Genomic DNA, 15,919 nt, shown 5'->3' on the forward strand with positions numbered 1-15,919 from the left:
CTCGACAATGGCAAGATATATTTTCTAGTGAGCATGTTCTTGTTTTTCATCTCTCAAGAACTCCACACATTTACAAAGATATAACATATCCAATTAGTGTACTTTGCATAACAATTTTTTTTTATCACATTATTACTCTACAACTGACTAAGCTAAACCATATTCCGTAAGCTAAATTCCAAATAAATAAAAAATTTACTCTTAAGGCCTCTGAACAACAATGGTAGTGCGGCTGTTTAACTTCCAACACATTTTAAAATTATACATAACTTCGATGCAGTAAAACTAAACCAGCACAGAGCATCAACGACAGAAAACATGAACCAGGAGCCCAAACTTGAAACTATAAACAACAATAACCACTTGGTACAAGAATATTATCATACAAAAGGAGTAGTAAAAGCAATACGGCACAGCTAAATCACTACAGCAGAAAAGAAAAGAAAAATATATAAATTTTTTTAAATTTTAAAAAGAACATAAAAACAATATAGGTTTCATGCATTGTGAGCACCACGAGTTCTGGAAGCCCAGATACCAAAAACAATAAACCAGAATACAATTAGTATTGGCCAATACCTGGCCGGACCATACTTGATTCTTGATAGAACAACCTGACATTGAAGTGGAAAAAAGAAATTCTGCATAAGAACTATGATAATAATACTAAGATAACGGCTACAAAAGTGATTAATAAATTTATTGGTAGAAGAATAAAATTAGGATGGGCTCTAAAATATGATGGTTAAAAAGCTAGCCATGAGCTACAGTTCAAAATAGATACTGAATGCGATAATTTAAACTAGAGACTAATATCTGAAGAATCAGTTTGGTTGAGAACAGCGGATAGGGACTATCAATTGCTGAGGCTTCGTTTGTTTGTACGTAATTACGCCTTTTCCGGTTAGAATAGGAAAAAAAGGGTTGATGTTTTATGTTTGTTTAGACAACTTTTGTAAAAATCATTTTCCTAAAACTCCGTATATCTGCCGATCTGAGACGGAAAAAGTTTCTACTTACCCGTTCTTAGAACCTCCGTTTAAGAAGGAAAAAAGGCATCGGGAACCAAATGAGGCCTGAGTCTCGCCATTTAAGGTTGTGGGTTACTATTGGGGCTGCAGGACTAAACATAAGTAGTCCTAGTATAGAATTGGGCTTCTTTGTATAAAGCACATAAAAACATTCATTTAGCAAAAACGGAAATATGAAGTTATGAATCGTTCATTAAAGGGAACCCTTTTGACCGCAGAAGTTAATACTTTAAAAAAAAAAAAAAAAGGCATACTGAGACGTAAAGCTCCAACTAATACGTGGTCTGAGAGGAGCTAATTTATGCAACTGACCCCCAATTCCAACATTTGACCTACAAAACTATAATGGAGGTAACTAACCAGCGCTTCATGCTCTCCATGTTGTTAATTAACCATTTGTACTATTAAAATTAGAGGGGAGTTTGAAGAAGTAAAAAGGGTACAGAGCAGGAGATTCAAAGCTATTAGAAATTTTGATGCATCACAAAGTCTTGTTGTTGGGACTTGACTTGAACTTACAGTAAATATTATGTGTGTGTGTATATATATATATATATATATATTGCTAAAATAAACCTCGAGTGAAAAGCTTAATTACTGCTTTGAATCCTATATATCAATATTTGTTTCAATATACTTTTTTTAGTCACCAGGAGGACGTTTTAAGTAACCAGATCATCTAAGACGGCTCTCTCTAATCTTATCTGTCACTGCAGCTACTCCAATTTTTTCACGTATATACTCGTTTCACATTTTGCCTCTAAGTGTAAAGTTTCTCATATAGCTGAGCATCCTCATCTCTACGACACAACTTAATTTTATGCTTCTCTTTTAATGGCCAACATTTTGCGCCATAAAGCATTGTAGGTCTCACTATACCATCTTATAAATTTTTCCCTTAAGTTTTATCATATGTTTTCTCTAAATCAATAAATATCATATGTGGATCATCTTTATTCTCTATATACGTCTCCATCAAATATCTCAACAAATGTATAGCTTCCATAGTAGACCTACTCAGCATGAATCCAAATAGATTTTGAGAAACATTAGTATCCTCTTGTAATCTATACTCAATTACTTTTTCTCATAATTTTATTGTATGACACAATAACTTATTTCCTCTATAATTTTCACACTTTTGTGTATCACCTTTATGTTTAAAAATAAAAATCAACACTCTTTATTCACTCACTCGACATCTTTTTAGTCTTGAAAATAATATTTAAGAGTTCAGTGAGCAAAGAAATTCCTTGATCTCCTAAACATTTTCACACTCAATTAAAATATCATCAGGTCCTACTGCTTTTTCACCCTTCAATTTCTTTAAGGTCTCTCCAACTTCGATTTTTCAAATATGATGATAAAAATAAAAATCTCTATTTTCACCTAAGGTGCTAAAATCACTAAAGTCGATCATATTCTCACAACCTTCTTTGAAAAGTTTATCGAAAAATCTTATCAACCTATGATGAATATCCCACCTAAGAAAAACACTTTTTGATCTTCATCCTTAATGCACCTCACTTGAACAAAATCATTAATTTTCCTATATCTTTGATTGGCTAACTTATATATACATATTTCTCCCTCTTTAAGATCATGTTTTAAAATAACTATCCCAATTACAAGGTATAAAAAAAGTGTGGGCTCCAAAAATTCGCGCCCCAGCCACTCCACGCTTAATTTTTAGAAGGCATATTGAGTTTGAAATAACACACTACCTAGAGATTTCGCCCAAACCAGAGAGAAATTTTGATTAAGGCTAATCATCAAACAAATACATAGTATCTGGCATATAGTAACAGCATGGGTTTAGGTATTAGAGAATTTAATATTTAAAATTAGAAATTTTACCACCTCGTACTTAAAACGAATGGTGGGGGAATGATGACGAGCCTAATCAAGATCCCATGGTTTTATCACCCCTGACCATCATGGTCTCTGGTCTACTTAGTCAGAGGAGATAGTCGACCCAACCTGACAAAAGAATTCTTGTCGACAACCATGATTTGCTTCGTCCAAGGGAACCTTACAGACCTTACGTGAATATTTATTTAAGGTGATAAATTGAATCCATCTTAGTTGACAAAGAGCTATGTGCAACATCGATTATATCCTATTGATTCATATCATGATGATTTAATGTCATTGGAGAACATACGTGCTCTGGCCATGACCATAATTTAGTGGTGCCATTTGATGGCGAATCATCTAGTTCGGAGGGCCTTAGTCATAACTTCTTACCTGCAGTGCTATTTGGTGGCAAAACTGCCAGTTAAAACATGTGTCACATCCTTACTAGCAAGAGATGGATTGAGAATGAATTCTAATGATATTATGGCTAGACATTAGCTCTTTGTAAGCGGAAGTAGTTTTCAGATTTGTCCACCTCGGCAAATTGTTGTGGAAGGTGGATGAATATTTTTACTTTAAGTGACTGATGATTAATTTTAATTTTAAAAATCTTAATTTTAGGTTATTATTTTGAAATCTTGAATTTTCATGGGCATTTAGGAGGCATTTTTGAATGTTTGTGGTCCCCTCCAGTTGAGATTTTCTATCAACACGACCATCATCAGGGTATTTATAGGCCATTTCATTTTATGGGTTTGACCCTTATTGACTTTTTCCACTTACAGATAGAGGGTTGAGTTCAAACTCAAATTCTGCAGCATCCTCAAACGTCACATGTGTACCAACAATACGCTCATCGGAGACCATGCGGGTATCTTCCTGTTGAATGCATTCAGTATGATGCATTTGCATGGTAGCTGTATGTATGCATGTATGATGCGTTTTGTACATGCTTGAATGAAATATCGGCACTCGGAAGATCAATGGAAATGTAATTACAATGTCGAGCAACATGCTTGAATAAAATCCTTGGCATCCTACAAAAGCATGCTATAGCAATGTCAAGACGGCATGCTAAAATGAAATCATTAGCATCCTGCAAATATATGCGAAGAGATTATTTTGAGATATGATTACATTGTCAAAAGACATGCCTTGAAAGAATTATTATGCATACGCATGTATGAGGACACTTCAAAATATTTGCATGTGCATGTAGTGTAAATGGGTGTTTTGTGATTATCAACTATGCAAATAACCCATGTTGATAAACGCACCAAATTTAATTAGGAATCTCAAAACGTCTTCTATCAACTTATATGAGTGTTGCAAATCCGGTGACGTGGCGCTGTAAGTTTATCACTTTGGTTCACCTATGATTTGCAATTTTTACTACAGATTCCCTGCTTTTGCTTCCAGGCGAATCGTAGTATTGCATTCGGAATAACCATGAGATACTTCATTGTTTTAATACAATCTCTATCTTCTTATTCTTAAAGAGATCAAGTACACGAATAATCTAATCCTTGGTCATACTGGATGAGGACATTCAAGCTATATGAAGTCATTTTGTGATAAATGAGGCATCATAATCTGATGAGACAAAAGGCCTGGCTGATGTGCTATTAGATTTCTTGGACTCTGCTTCATCACAAGGTAGTCTCCTCGAAGCATGGATGGGATAGAACACTGGAAAGTTTTCAGTATCCAAACGACATTCTGGTATCTGATATGCACAAAAGATGCGGAGGCTTTTCCTATAGTCCAAGATAATGTGCTCAAGGACTCGTTCCATGCATTTACGATGCACATGTAGGACCTCAAGTTGTAATGTATGATCTCCGGGTATTTGTCTTACATTCAAATAATACGACATTTCTCCGGGAACTTCAATATTTCTGAAGAGATGATAGAATTAGACATTTTTTTCTTCAACTACTCATTCTTTGACTCTGCAGAACCATTCAACTTCACATGCTTAGTGTCACAGTTGGGACCTTTATCTTGTGACACATCAACAGGCTTCCTCTTTACACCAGGTTGACTTTATACCCAGCTGTCATTATCGAGATCTCTGGAATTACCAATTGGAGGACTTAGTTGTATTTGATCATCAAAGCCTTCAGCTCCGGCAAAGTGAATGTGCTTCTATGCTTATAGGGGATTTGTCATACTTGTAGCATCTCTTTTATCATTGTTTGTAGGTGTCCGTAGGGGGCACTGTTGTAAGCATTACAAGCCTTTCACTGCTACCTGCGGGCAAGCTGGCTGAGTACATATCTTTTATTTCTATCCATAGGTAGGCTATTATAGCACAATGGATTATCTGCTATTATTTGCAAGTGTTGCTATAGGTCACCTATCACTTTCCATAGGAAAAAAATCGCATACACCTCAAGTTCTCCAATACTGTTTGAAGGTACTTGCATGGACTATAGCTCTTTTATATTTTCTTGCAAATAACATATTGTATGTATGACGGGTCCCCTACAGTAACTCATAGGTGATTACATATGTTGCAAGTCAATCCTCTTTGCTTGCAAGAGATAAGTGCCTTTGTCTGGCATTGAGTGATAGGTGACTACATATGTGATCTGGCATCTACTGCACATTATTTGTCATCACCCATAGGTGGACTACTGTAGCTTGGCAGGCTTCCTACAGTTGCTTGTGGGTGTTCATGCTTATAGCAAGCCCTTGATACTTGCATGCATACAAACTATCGCTTCATAAGTTTTATACTTGTACTTCTGTTACGATGCTTGTAAGAAAATCATTGTACTAGCGGCATTTCTATTATCATCAATTATAGATAGCCCAACATATTTATTTGCAGTAACATTAGTTGCATGCAAGATGTTGATGTTGACTACAAGGCATTATTGCATTCAGTGCATGTTACTTGTTATCGTCTTCATTTGGTTTATTGTATGCATGATGGACATCAACCATTAATTGCAGGCCACTTCAATCTACAAGTTGACGGTTATTTGCTCAACAAGCCTCTCATTATTGCATATAAAAGATGTCCATGCATTTCATAGATGACTGAGGTTGCTTGCAAGTTATTCATGTTTGAAGGTCTCTCGCCATGAGTCCCCTTCCGTCGAGCTGAGCTCGGTCAAGGCAAGGCACGAGCAAGGGGCTCGAATAGGGAGGTCTTGTGGCCAATCAAGTGGGGGAGATCAATACAAATTCAAGCAGTGGAGTGCAATTGGCTTGGTGTTGAGGAAGAATGCGAGGCATCAACCCTTCTTGTTTTAACGATGCAAGCGAAACGTGGCACAGGACGGAGGTCATGGGATCCAATGTCATCGACGTGCGAGACATGACACCAGATGGATGCACAAGATTTAAGCACGATCTTCTTGTAGAGAGAATCGGTGTCGAACAGTGTCAAGAAGGTACTTAATCTGTATTTAAAAAAAGTTCTTTTACATCCATATACAAGTCAACAAAAAGATGCCTTAAATTTTGCAACTAAGTGTTCAACACGCTAGATGATTAATGAAGAATATCATAATCTTGGAGAGTTGCCCCCTTTCATTTTTCGGAATGACAATGGAAAGAGAATGTAGTGCTTTTATAATTGGCTTACCTAGATCTAAAGAAGGTCATAATATTGGGTAATGGTTAATTGAACAAAGAATGCTCATTTTTCTATCAATCAAGCAAAATTATCTCATGCATAAGATGGCAAAGATATGCATGGACTACATTATTTGAATACATAGGATTTCAATCATCATCAAATCTAATCATGATGGTAAATTTACTTCTGAGCTATAAAAGAAAGTTCACAAGGCCTTAGGAAAGAGATTAGAGTTTAGCATAATATTTCATCCTCCTACAAAAGGTCAATCAAAGTTTACTACTTAAATATTAATGTCTTACAATACAATAACGTGATTCTTGTGCTAACTGGTTCTTACGACCAATCCATAAACTGAAAACTCAATTAGAGGTCATTTGACTCCAACTGGGTGGAAATTTTTCTCTTGTTCAGGGCATTATCATGACAAATGGATCATGAATAAAACAAATATGATTAACAAGTAATGTTTCATGTTTTGTATATATATCATCGATTAAAAAGGCGTTCGAGGCGGACGCCTCGAGGCGCGCCTCGAATCAAGGTGTGTGAATATACATGATATGGTTACATATGAATGCATAAACATATAAATATATTGATTATTATTTTTCATATGAAATATTAGCAACACTATAATATCTTAAATCATTGAAGATTAATTTTTATTTTTATCATTCATGTCATGTAATATTATTTCAATCTAATATTATATATTTGTTCTATCAATATTACATAGTTAATCATACCACTTTATTGTTCATATTATATAACATGTCTATTCTCATTTATGCTTTTGATAAGTTGAAATTATATATTGAGTTTATCCAGAAAACTCATCTGTTGTTTATTTTTTATCTTAAGAGCATCTAAGAAGATGATTGGCGGACCAATATCTTAGAAGTAAATTCTTCATCAATAACTAATGTGTTGATTAACTATTTATGAGTTAATAGTTTTTAGCTTAAAGTTATGTTAGGTTATGCATTAGTTTTGCAACACGGATTTTATTTCTATTAGTTAATATTCGTAGTTCTCAATTATAAAAAACCATTAAAAATTTTATTCAGTTATTAAATGTTGATTTCATACATTTTAAAATTATAAATTTTCTCTGGCATATGTTTATATATTTTTTTTTCTTTTAATATTAAACTACTTAATCTTAGCTCTTGCAGTTTACGTCATGAATTGAGATTAAATCCCTTAACTCCTTATGGACTCAAGGTGTAAAATACTAGCTGACAGTTCCCACTGTATATGTAATATTTGTTCTTATGCCAATCATTGAATAAATCAAAGAACAATTGCTGATGTGTATCAGACTTTAGCATTATAGTCTCTCTCTTCGTCTATTTTTGATGATTTTTCTTTTGAAAGATTTAAGTGACCTCCAAGAGGTGTGCTCACCATTTTTTATTTCACCAAATTGAATCTTTCTAACACATTTCAATGTAATGAGATTGAGAATAGTTTAAGGCATCTACAATCTTATCAAGATCTATTCTCATCCTGAGAATTTTTTTTGGCTTCCCCCATGTCTTTCATATCAAATACTTAATGACAATTATCTTTTCAGAAAATTAATTTTCTTGAGGTAAGCACCTAGCAACCCCACATATTGGGATAAAGATCTTAAGTTGTTGTAAGCACCTAGCAATCAACATATCAGCAACATGTAAAAGCAAGATGATAGAATCATTTTTATTGTCTTCTATATAAAAATGATGATCAATGTAGCATATGTGAAAATATATCTCAAAAATAAAGTCATCAAACTTATCTACCATTTGAAAGAGATTTGCTTCAAACCATAATTTTTTGCTGAGATTCCAAACTAAGTTTCCTTCATAGTACAAGGAAGCCTTAGAATTGAATTATATAGATGTCTTTCTTTATATTATCATCCTCTATATTGCAATAAAGGCATCCCTGACATTAATCTACCCAAGGTGTAAGTTACCATTACAATGCATAAAAAATAAATAAATAAAAATAAAAAAAGTTACAATTACAATGCTTAAAATAAATAAATAAAAATTAAAATTAAAAAATTTAATTAAATAAAAAAGTTAGAATTACAATGCTCAATACTAACTTTATAATTGTTGTCTTAACCCATCATAAAATGTTTTAGTAAAGTAAAAATCTTCTTTTAATTGGAAGTCTTTCACCATTAACCACACACAGTACCTTTTGCAATCATTCTGCTCCCTGATTTTATACATTCATTTATTATAAACCTTCATATCTTTGGGCAATTTAATCATTTACAAAAAAAAAATTTAGAGAGAATAATCCATCTCTTCTTATTGTTGGTTCTCAATAAATGAATTTTTTAACCTATATAGCTTAATCATAACATTAAGTTTACTTGCATTAGTAAGAAGCAAATAACAAATAAAAAATATATATATATAATTAATAGATTGCATTAGTAAGAAGCAAATAACAAATAGAAAAAAATATATAATTAATAGAATTTGAAATTCATTGTTATCTCCTGACTCCTATCGCATGAGTTATGGGGCTCAAGTTTATCTTGAAAATTCTGTGGTGCCTTTATGCCAAGATTAGTGGGTGCTTATAATTCAACTTGCACAATAGTAGAGACCTCCTTTACATTGATGTTTAACCTATCTCAGCACTTTATAGTTTCATTAAAAATAATATTTCTACTTTCAATTATTTTCTTATTCTTAATATCTTAGAATCTGTAACCAAAAACACTATCATAACCCAAATTGGTCCGTGCTATACTGATCAAAATACATATAGGAAAGATAATTGAAAACATTCTAATATAAAAGACAAATCTCATCATTGTAGGCTTCATCAAGAAGACTAAAATCAAGAACCACAAATAATCCTCAATTGATGAGGCAAATTGTTGAGTTTACCATATCAACATAGGATATACTTGGTAGCCTCATGCTCCTTTCCCTTTTAAAACACAGCCGTTGTCAGGTCCCAAGTCCTGGATGAGAAAAATGGGGGTTTCATTAAGTAGTCGACAGCCAGCGTAAAATTTGTCAAATAATCATGACATGAATCTTTTAATACAGTCATTAATAAGAGCACATATTTTAGATATCTTGGGTCAATTGTTCAGAGTGATGGTGATATAGATGAGGATATTATTAGTAGAATTCAAGTTTGATGGTTAAAGAGGAGAATGCATCGAGCTTGTTATGTGATAGAAAAGTCCCTCTCAAACGTAAGAAAAAATTCTATAAGATGGCAGTGAGATCTGCAATGCTTTATGGTGCAGAATGTTGGCCATTAAAAGAGAAGCATAATATTAAGTTAAGTGTTGCAAAGATGAGGATGATCAGGTGGATGAGTGGATTTACTCTTAAACACAGGATACGAAATGAGCATATACGTGAAAAGGTTGGAGTAGCTCCAGTGGAAGATAAGATTAGAAAGAGTCGCCTTAGATGGTTTGGTCACATAAAACGGTGGCCTTCCGATGACCCAGTTAGGAAAGTAGATGTATTAGATTTAACTTATGTTAAGAACGATAGAGGTAGACCTCAAAAGACTTGGTTAGAAAATATTAGAAATGACATTTCTTTATTATATTTAGATGAGAATTTGACCCTTAACATGACATAATGGAGAAAAAGAATTCATGTAGACGACCCCGCATAATGAGATAAAGGCTTTTTGTGGTTGTGGTTGTTTTGTGGTGGTTATTTTTAAACTCAATCCCATCATGCATACCAATATTGTCAAAACAAAGATATTTAATTTTGGGACCAATTTCATTTTCATCTAATGTTTTCCATCTTACAAAAATATTAAACATGTCAGATTGATTTTTGATGAGATAAACTCATACATTTCTAATAGGGTCCTCCATGAAAGTATTAAGTACATCAAACCAGTAAGTGATGTGATAAGGGATGATCCCATATGTCAATGTGTACCATTTCCAGTTTTTTGGTTGAGTTTTCTTCCAATCTCTAACAAACCAATCCAGCTATGCCTTCCAAGAAAGTAATCTTTGAAAAAGTTAGGTTTAAGAGATTTTAGATTTAGGTGATTGTCGCTCAAGTGTAAGATATTAAGGCCTTTCTTGATCATACAGCCAAGACCTTGTTGCTAGATATCTGTATCAACACTTCCGCTTGTTGCAGCTCTCATTATTCATATATTTGCAGCTATATATAGTGTTGATTTTGTTACATCATATACTCACCGAATCGAATTATGAAGGTCAACCTTAGAGTCTAAAGGTTTTCGTTTGAGTGGATCTAAAACCGAATACATGGAGTGTAATTTTAGTACTAATAGATCTAGTGGGGGGGTTTATGACTTTGAGCGATCAAGTCATTAATAAGTGTATTTATTTTAGATATTTTGGGTCTATTGTTTAGAGTGATGGTAAAGTAGATGAGGATATTATTAGTAGAATTCAAGTTGGATAGTTGAAGTGGAGGAATGCTTCGGTTTGTTGTGTGATAGAAAAGTACCGCTCAAACTAAAGGAAAAATTTTATAAGATGGTGGTGAGACCAGCAATGCTTTATGGCACAGAATGTTGGCCATTAAAAGAGAAGCATATTATTAAGTTAAGTGTTGTTGAAATGAGGATACTCAGGTGGATAAGTGGATTTACTCTTAGAGAGGATACGAAACGTGCATATCAGTGAAAAGGTTGGAGTAGCTCAAGTGACAGATAAGATTAGAGAGAATCGCCTTAGATGATTTGATCATGTAAAATGGCGGCCTTCCGATGACCTTGTTAGGAGAGTAGATGTATTAGATTTGGCCTATGTTAAGAAAGTTAGAGTTAGACCTAAAAAGACTTGGTTAGAAAATATTAGAAATGACCATTTTTATTAAATTTAAATGAGAATTTGACTCTTAACAGGACACAATGGAGAGAAAGAATTCAAGTAGCGGACCCCAAGTAGTGGGATAAAGGCTTGATGTTGTTGTTGTTATATATAATCACCATTTTTTATTTAGTAACCTTCTAGCGGTCGACAATGAACGTAGAAATGCACCTTCCTCAATGAGCTAACCTATAGAGATTAGGTCCCTCTCAAGATAGGAATATGCTTGACTTTATTCAGGGGTGATCCCATTTTCAGTTTTAAGTACTATATCAGTGATACCCAAAATGATTAAGGGGTTCATCATCACAAAGAAATAGCTTCCCATGAGAACAAGAGTGGAATGATGCCCCAAAGTTGAATATATATAATTCCATTGAATTATTAGCACTCAGAATCAATATATCTTGGAATATTTTTGTATCAGCATTAACTGTTTCTTTTTGCTTCTTTTGAGCTTGCTCCTGCTTTCCTTTCCGACAATCTTTCATTGTATGTCCTACCATTCCACAATTCCAACATCAATCCAAAAAAATTTACTGATGTTATGATATGTGATGACTCATGCTTCGATCTCGTGATGATTGTTTTCGTTATGGGTTCTCCTTCTATTAATAATATACAAAGCAAAAGATTAAAGTATTTCACCTTACTTCATAGGATGTCGTCACTAAGAAGAAGTTTCTAACATTATTTAGGTTCAATTTATTTTATCCATATTAGTTGTTAAAGATCATCACTATATTCAAACTTTCAAAGAATAATGAAAACAAATTCAAATCAAGATTTTATCATCAAAGTTAACATCTACAAAGCTCAACCAACTTGTGATCAAGTTGAACTCGATCAGGTGCTCAACAATAGAGCTTCCTTAAAAAAACTTGAGATTACAAATTTTATACATGAGATACATCTTATTGACAACACGTCCATGTTTGTCAATGACTTTATCACACCTATTTTAGCCTTTTTATTGAGAACACTAAAGGTAATATTATTGGTCATAGACAAGCAAATAACCCCAACGCTTACCTGCTTTCACCGATCCATTAGCTCCCACTCCATTTGATGAATAACAAAAGGCTTTGATCCCTTCAATGGATATGGATCTTTCTTTGATAATATTAATCTTCTATTTACATCTTCCAATAGCCAAAGTCCCAACTATTAAATTTATAGACCTTAACCTTCTTACCTTCCATTTCTCATATCTATGAATGAAGTTAAACAGAAACTTTATGTCAATTCTGAGGATAATAATAATGAGCAAAAGTGCATTCTCGCTTAAGGAAAAAAGGCGCGTAGGCATGAATCTCGCTTTGCAATCAAAGGATTTCATTCTCCTCGAGTTAGATTGTAATTAACCAAATTTTCCCTGATTGTGGTATCAGGATTTATTTAGACCTAGGTTATTACTTCTTATGAGCGTGAGCCCTCATAGCTAATTATCCCTCCTAACACATAGAAGAGAACTCTCAATTAAGGATGACATAATGTTTAGACATGCAACAATTTTAATTTTGGTTGTGCGGGATGGAGGGAAACCCGATCAAGATCCCATCGTTCTGTCATCCAGGGAATACCGTGGATTTCAATCTACCAACACTATTAATCATTGATCATTATGTCCAAAGAATCTAATTAGCATCCATGGGTTGCCACCTCTCAGGAATCCCGAGTAAACTGAAGATGATAGATGTACATTTTTTTTGTTTGAGTTGAGACTTGCGGCTCCTCTTAGGAGTTGCTCATAGCTTAGATTTAGATTGAGTCTTACAGCTCCATTTAGGAGTTTCCCGTAGTTTGGTTTTGGGGCGAGATTTACAGCTTTCAATGAAAGCAGCTCGTAGATTTACGAAGCTTGGGTCATACTGTTTTCATTGAAAGTAGCCCGTAGATTTAAGAAGTTTGGGTCTTGCTAGTTTCATTGAAAGTAGCCCGTAATTTTGGGTAGTGGGTCATACAATTTTCATTGAAAATAGCCTATAGTTTTTAATTTTGGACAGGATTTACGGCTCTAATTGCAAGTGAACTGGACATTTAGGTTTAGGGTTTATTATTTGTAAAAGTTTCCTAAATAGAAGGTCTTACAACTTCCCATAGAAGATGTCTGGTTATTTTCGTAGGTCTTACGGCTGCTACATTTAGAAGTAGCCTGAATGTGGGTCTTAAAACCTAGCCCTATAAGCTAAGGGTCCCGTAGGTGGGATTTAGGGTTAGGTTACTTTTACCTAGAGATTTCCTCTAACACATTAAATAAAGTCAGACTTACGACCTCTATTAGAAGTTGTTGGGCAAACTTAGGTTAGCAGGGATTTAATTTAGCAGGGCTTTAGTAGTAGATATGTAGTTTTGCACACATCACTGCCTCGACACCAGCGTTAGTGTCTTGTTTACAAAAATAGCGTATTTCATGTTAACACATGGTTTCTAGTGCTATACACTTGTAGTTTTGCCTTCAGCAGTAGCATATGACTCGTAGTACTAGCCCTTCTTACTAGTTTTGTTTTGTTACAGTACTAGATGTGCCTACAGTACTAGTTTTGCCTATAGTACTAGCTTTGTTTATTTTCTAGTACTCGCTTTTGTTTACCATCCTGCGTTAACTTTTGTTTACTTATTTGCAGGTGTTCATGGCAAACAGTTGCGAGAGCTACTGTTTGCAGCTACAGGGTTTACCAAAAGTTGGAGTTTGCCAGGAGTTGGAGCTTGAAAATTTAGAGCTAGGTTTAGGTTTACTTAGGATTTTTGGAGTTTTCTCTGTTTAATTTTGTTTTACTTTTAAGAGTTTGATGCTTAGTTGGTGCGAGTTGTACTTAAGTTTGATTAGTCGAAATATTGATTTTCTATTTTTTTTATTTTAATCAGAATGCATACTTTCACGAGAGTGTCTCTCCCCTCGTAGTTCTTCTACTTACAAATTTAATTTGTTTGTGTTAATTTAAAAGCTTAAATTTTAAATAAAAATTAACTGCTAAGCTCATTAATTAAAATATATTTTAAAATTACATGATTTATTAAATTTAATTATTAATTAAATTTAAATTAGTTTCTCAATTAATTTAATTAATTTAAAAAGATTTTAAATAAATTAATTGGTAAGGTCGAGGACTTCGGGGGATGAATCAACCCCAGTATAGGTCATCCGATGTTCCAATTTGGTGATCGCGGTACCTGCTAGGAAAATAATTGCAATTTGGCATTTTTTCAGAATTTTGACAGTCTTTCAACGCCCCCTCCCTGTGAGAGAAGTTTGAGGAGAACAATTGCCCTTTTAGGTTCGCTCGATCGGATCAAAATCAATAATCGAGAGCTTCGGGGGAAGGATCGACCTTAGTACATGTCTTTTGTCCCTCCAACTTGGCGATCGTGACGCTTTTCTCATTCTTATTATTGTAATTATAATTATTATAATTATATAGATATCCTTCCTCTCTTCCCTCTCACCTACTATTTCAAACGAACAAGTGGCTCAAGCAAGCATCGTTCAGACGCAGGAGGCAGACAGCCGGATTAACTGGGATGGTTTAGCAACGTGAAAGATGGAAGGGAAGGCAAGCCAGACGTTGGGTCCTGGATCAAGCTTGCCTGTGTGTGGGAGGCAGACTGGATGGTGTCAAGGCCAGGCAAAGAGAGGCAGATTGGGAGCTTGGGTTCTTGTTCGTATGAGGGCTCAGAGGCACAGTACGGCAGAGGGAGGAGGTCGGGTCGAGCGTGGCCTTACATTCGTACAGGGAAAACTAGAGGTCGGCTCAAGGTTCGATCGTAGCAGTCAGAACGAAGGCGTGCTCAAGGCTCGAATGCAACAGTTGGAGAGGAGGCAGGTGGGTTTCACATGGGTTCGTCCGCACATCGATCCGGTTGAAAGAGCTCGTTTGTCGTAATCAAGAAGAGCAAAGCAACTTGTGCCGCACTAGGGAAGGGCGGAGTGGCTTCTACTGCAGGCTTGTGCGAGAGAGACTGGGAGCAGGAGGGCAAACGCCAGTAGTTATGATCTGATTTTACGTAAGTGAGCATAGCTTTTTCTCGTTCGTTCCTCCGTTGTTTTATATGGATTGAGCCGGTAGTTATTTCAAGAATGTGGGGGAGGAGGCGACGTGCATGAGAGCAACATGCTTTCCCCCTCTCTTTTTTCTTTTATTTAATTAATTTTAATCTAATTAACTTCATAAGAATTTTTATTAGATTTCAACAAAGTGCAACGAGAGAAACCAAACACAGCAAATGCATAACCACATGCACATCCAACTTTTGCATAGATCCAACAAATTTCACATGTGCACAGAGATCAAATAATCCAATAAGATTCAAAAGGGATATATAAAGAGATTATATTTTATATAAAATTAATAAGGTCAAAGACAACACTTTGTCAATATCAATGCTGAGAGAGAATAAAACTATCTCCTACGAAGAGGAGACTTGGACGAGCAGAAGAAGACATTACAGCTACAGCTGCTCTCTTCCTTTCTCTATTGCAAGTCTTTATAAGAGCTTCTCCTTGCCATGAACGAAAGATTCTCTAGCTGGAACCAAAGATAAGACCCATCTCTTGAACAAGCAAAATATCTCCTCCCTACAAGCACCCAAAAGATT

General features: G+C 34.8%; 1 protein-coding gene across 3 annotated transcripts in view; it reads right to left on the reverse strand.

Annotated features, from left to right (window-relative positions):
* Nucleotides 1-337: 337 nt before the first annotated feature.
* LOC110094808 overlaps nucleotides 338-15,919 on the reverse strand; it is a 35,701-nt gene continuing 20,119 nt past the window's right edge. For 2 of the 3 annotated variants that reach the window (XM_020820133.2, XM_020820134.2), the window contains exon 4: nucleotides 433-614. In XM_020820133.2, the coding sequence (XP_020675792.1) occupies nucleotides 498-614 (117 nt within the window). In that variant the 3' untranslated portion in view covers nucleotides 433-497. Of the gene's footprint in view, nucleotides 615-9,380; nucleotides 9,458-15,919 lie in introns of all 3 variants that reach the window. The other variant, XM_020820135.2, reaches the window with a different exon arrangement.

The sequence above is a fragment of the Dendrobium catenatum genome, unplaced genomic scaffold, assembly GCF_001605985.2.
Source record: "Dendrobium catenatum unplaced genomic scaffold, ASM160598v2 fragScaff_scaffold_670, whole genome shotgun sequence".
Taxonomy (NCBI): domain Eukaryota; kingdom Viridiplantae; phylum Streptophyta; class Magnoliopsida; order Asparagales; family Orchidaceae; genus Dendrobium; species Dendrobium catenatum.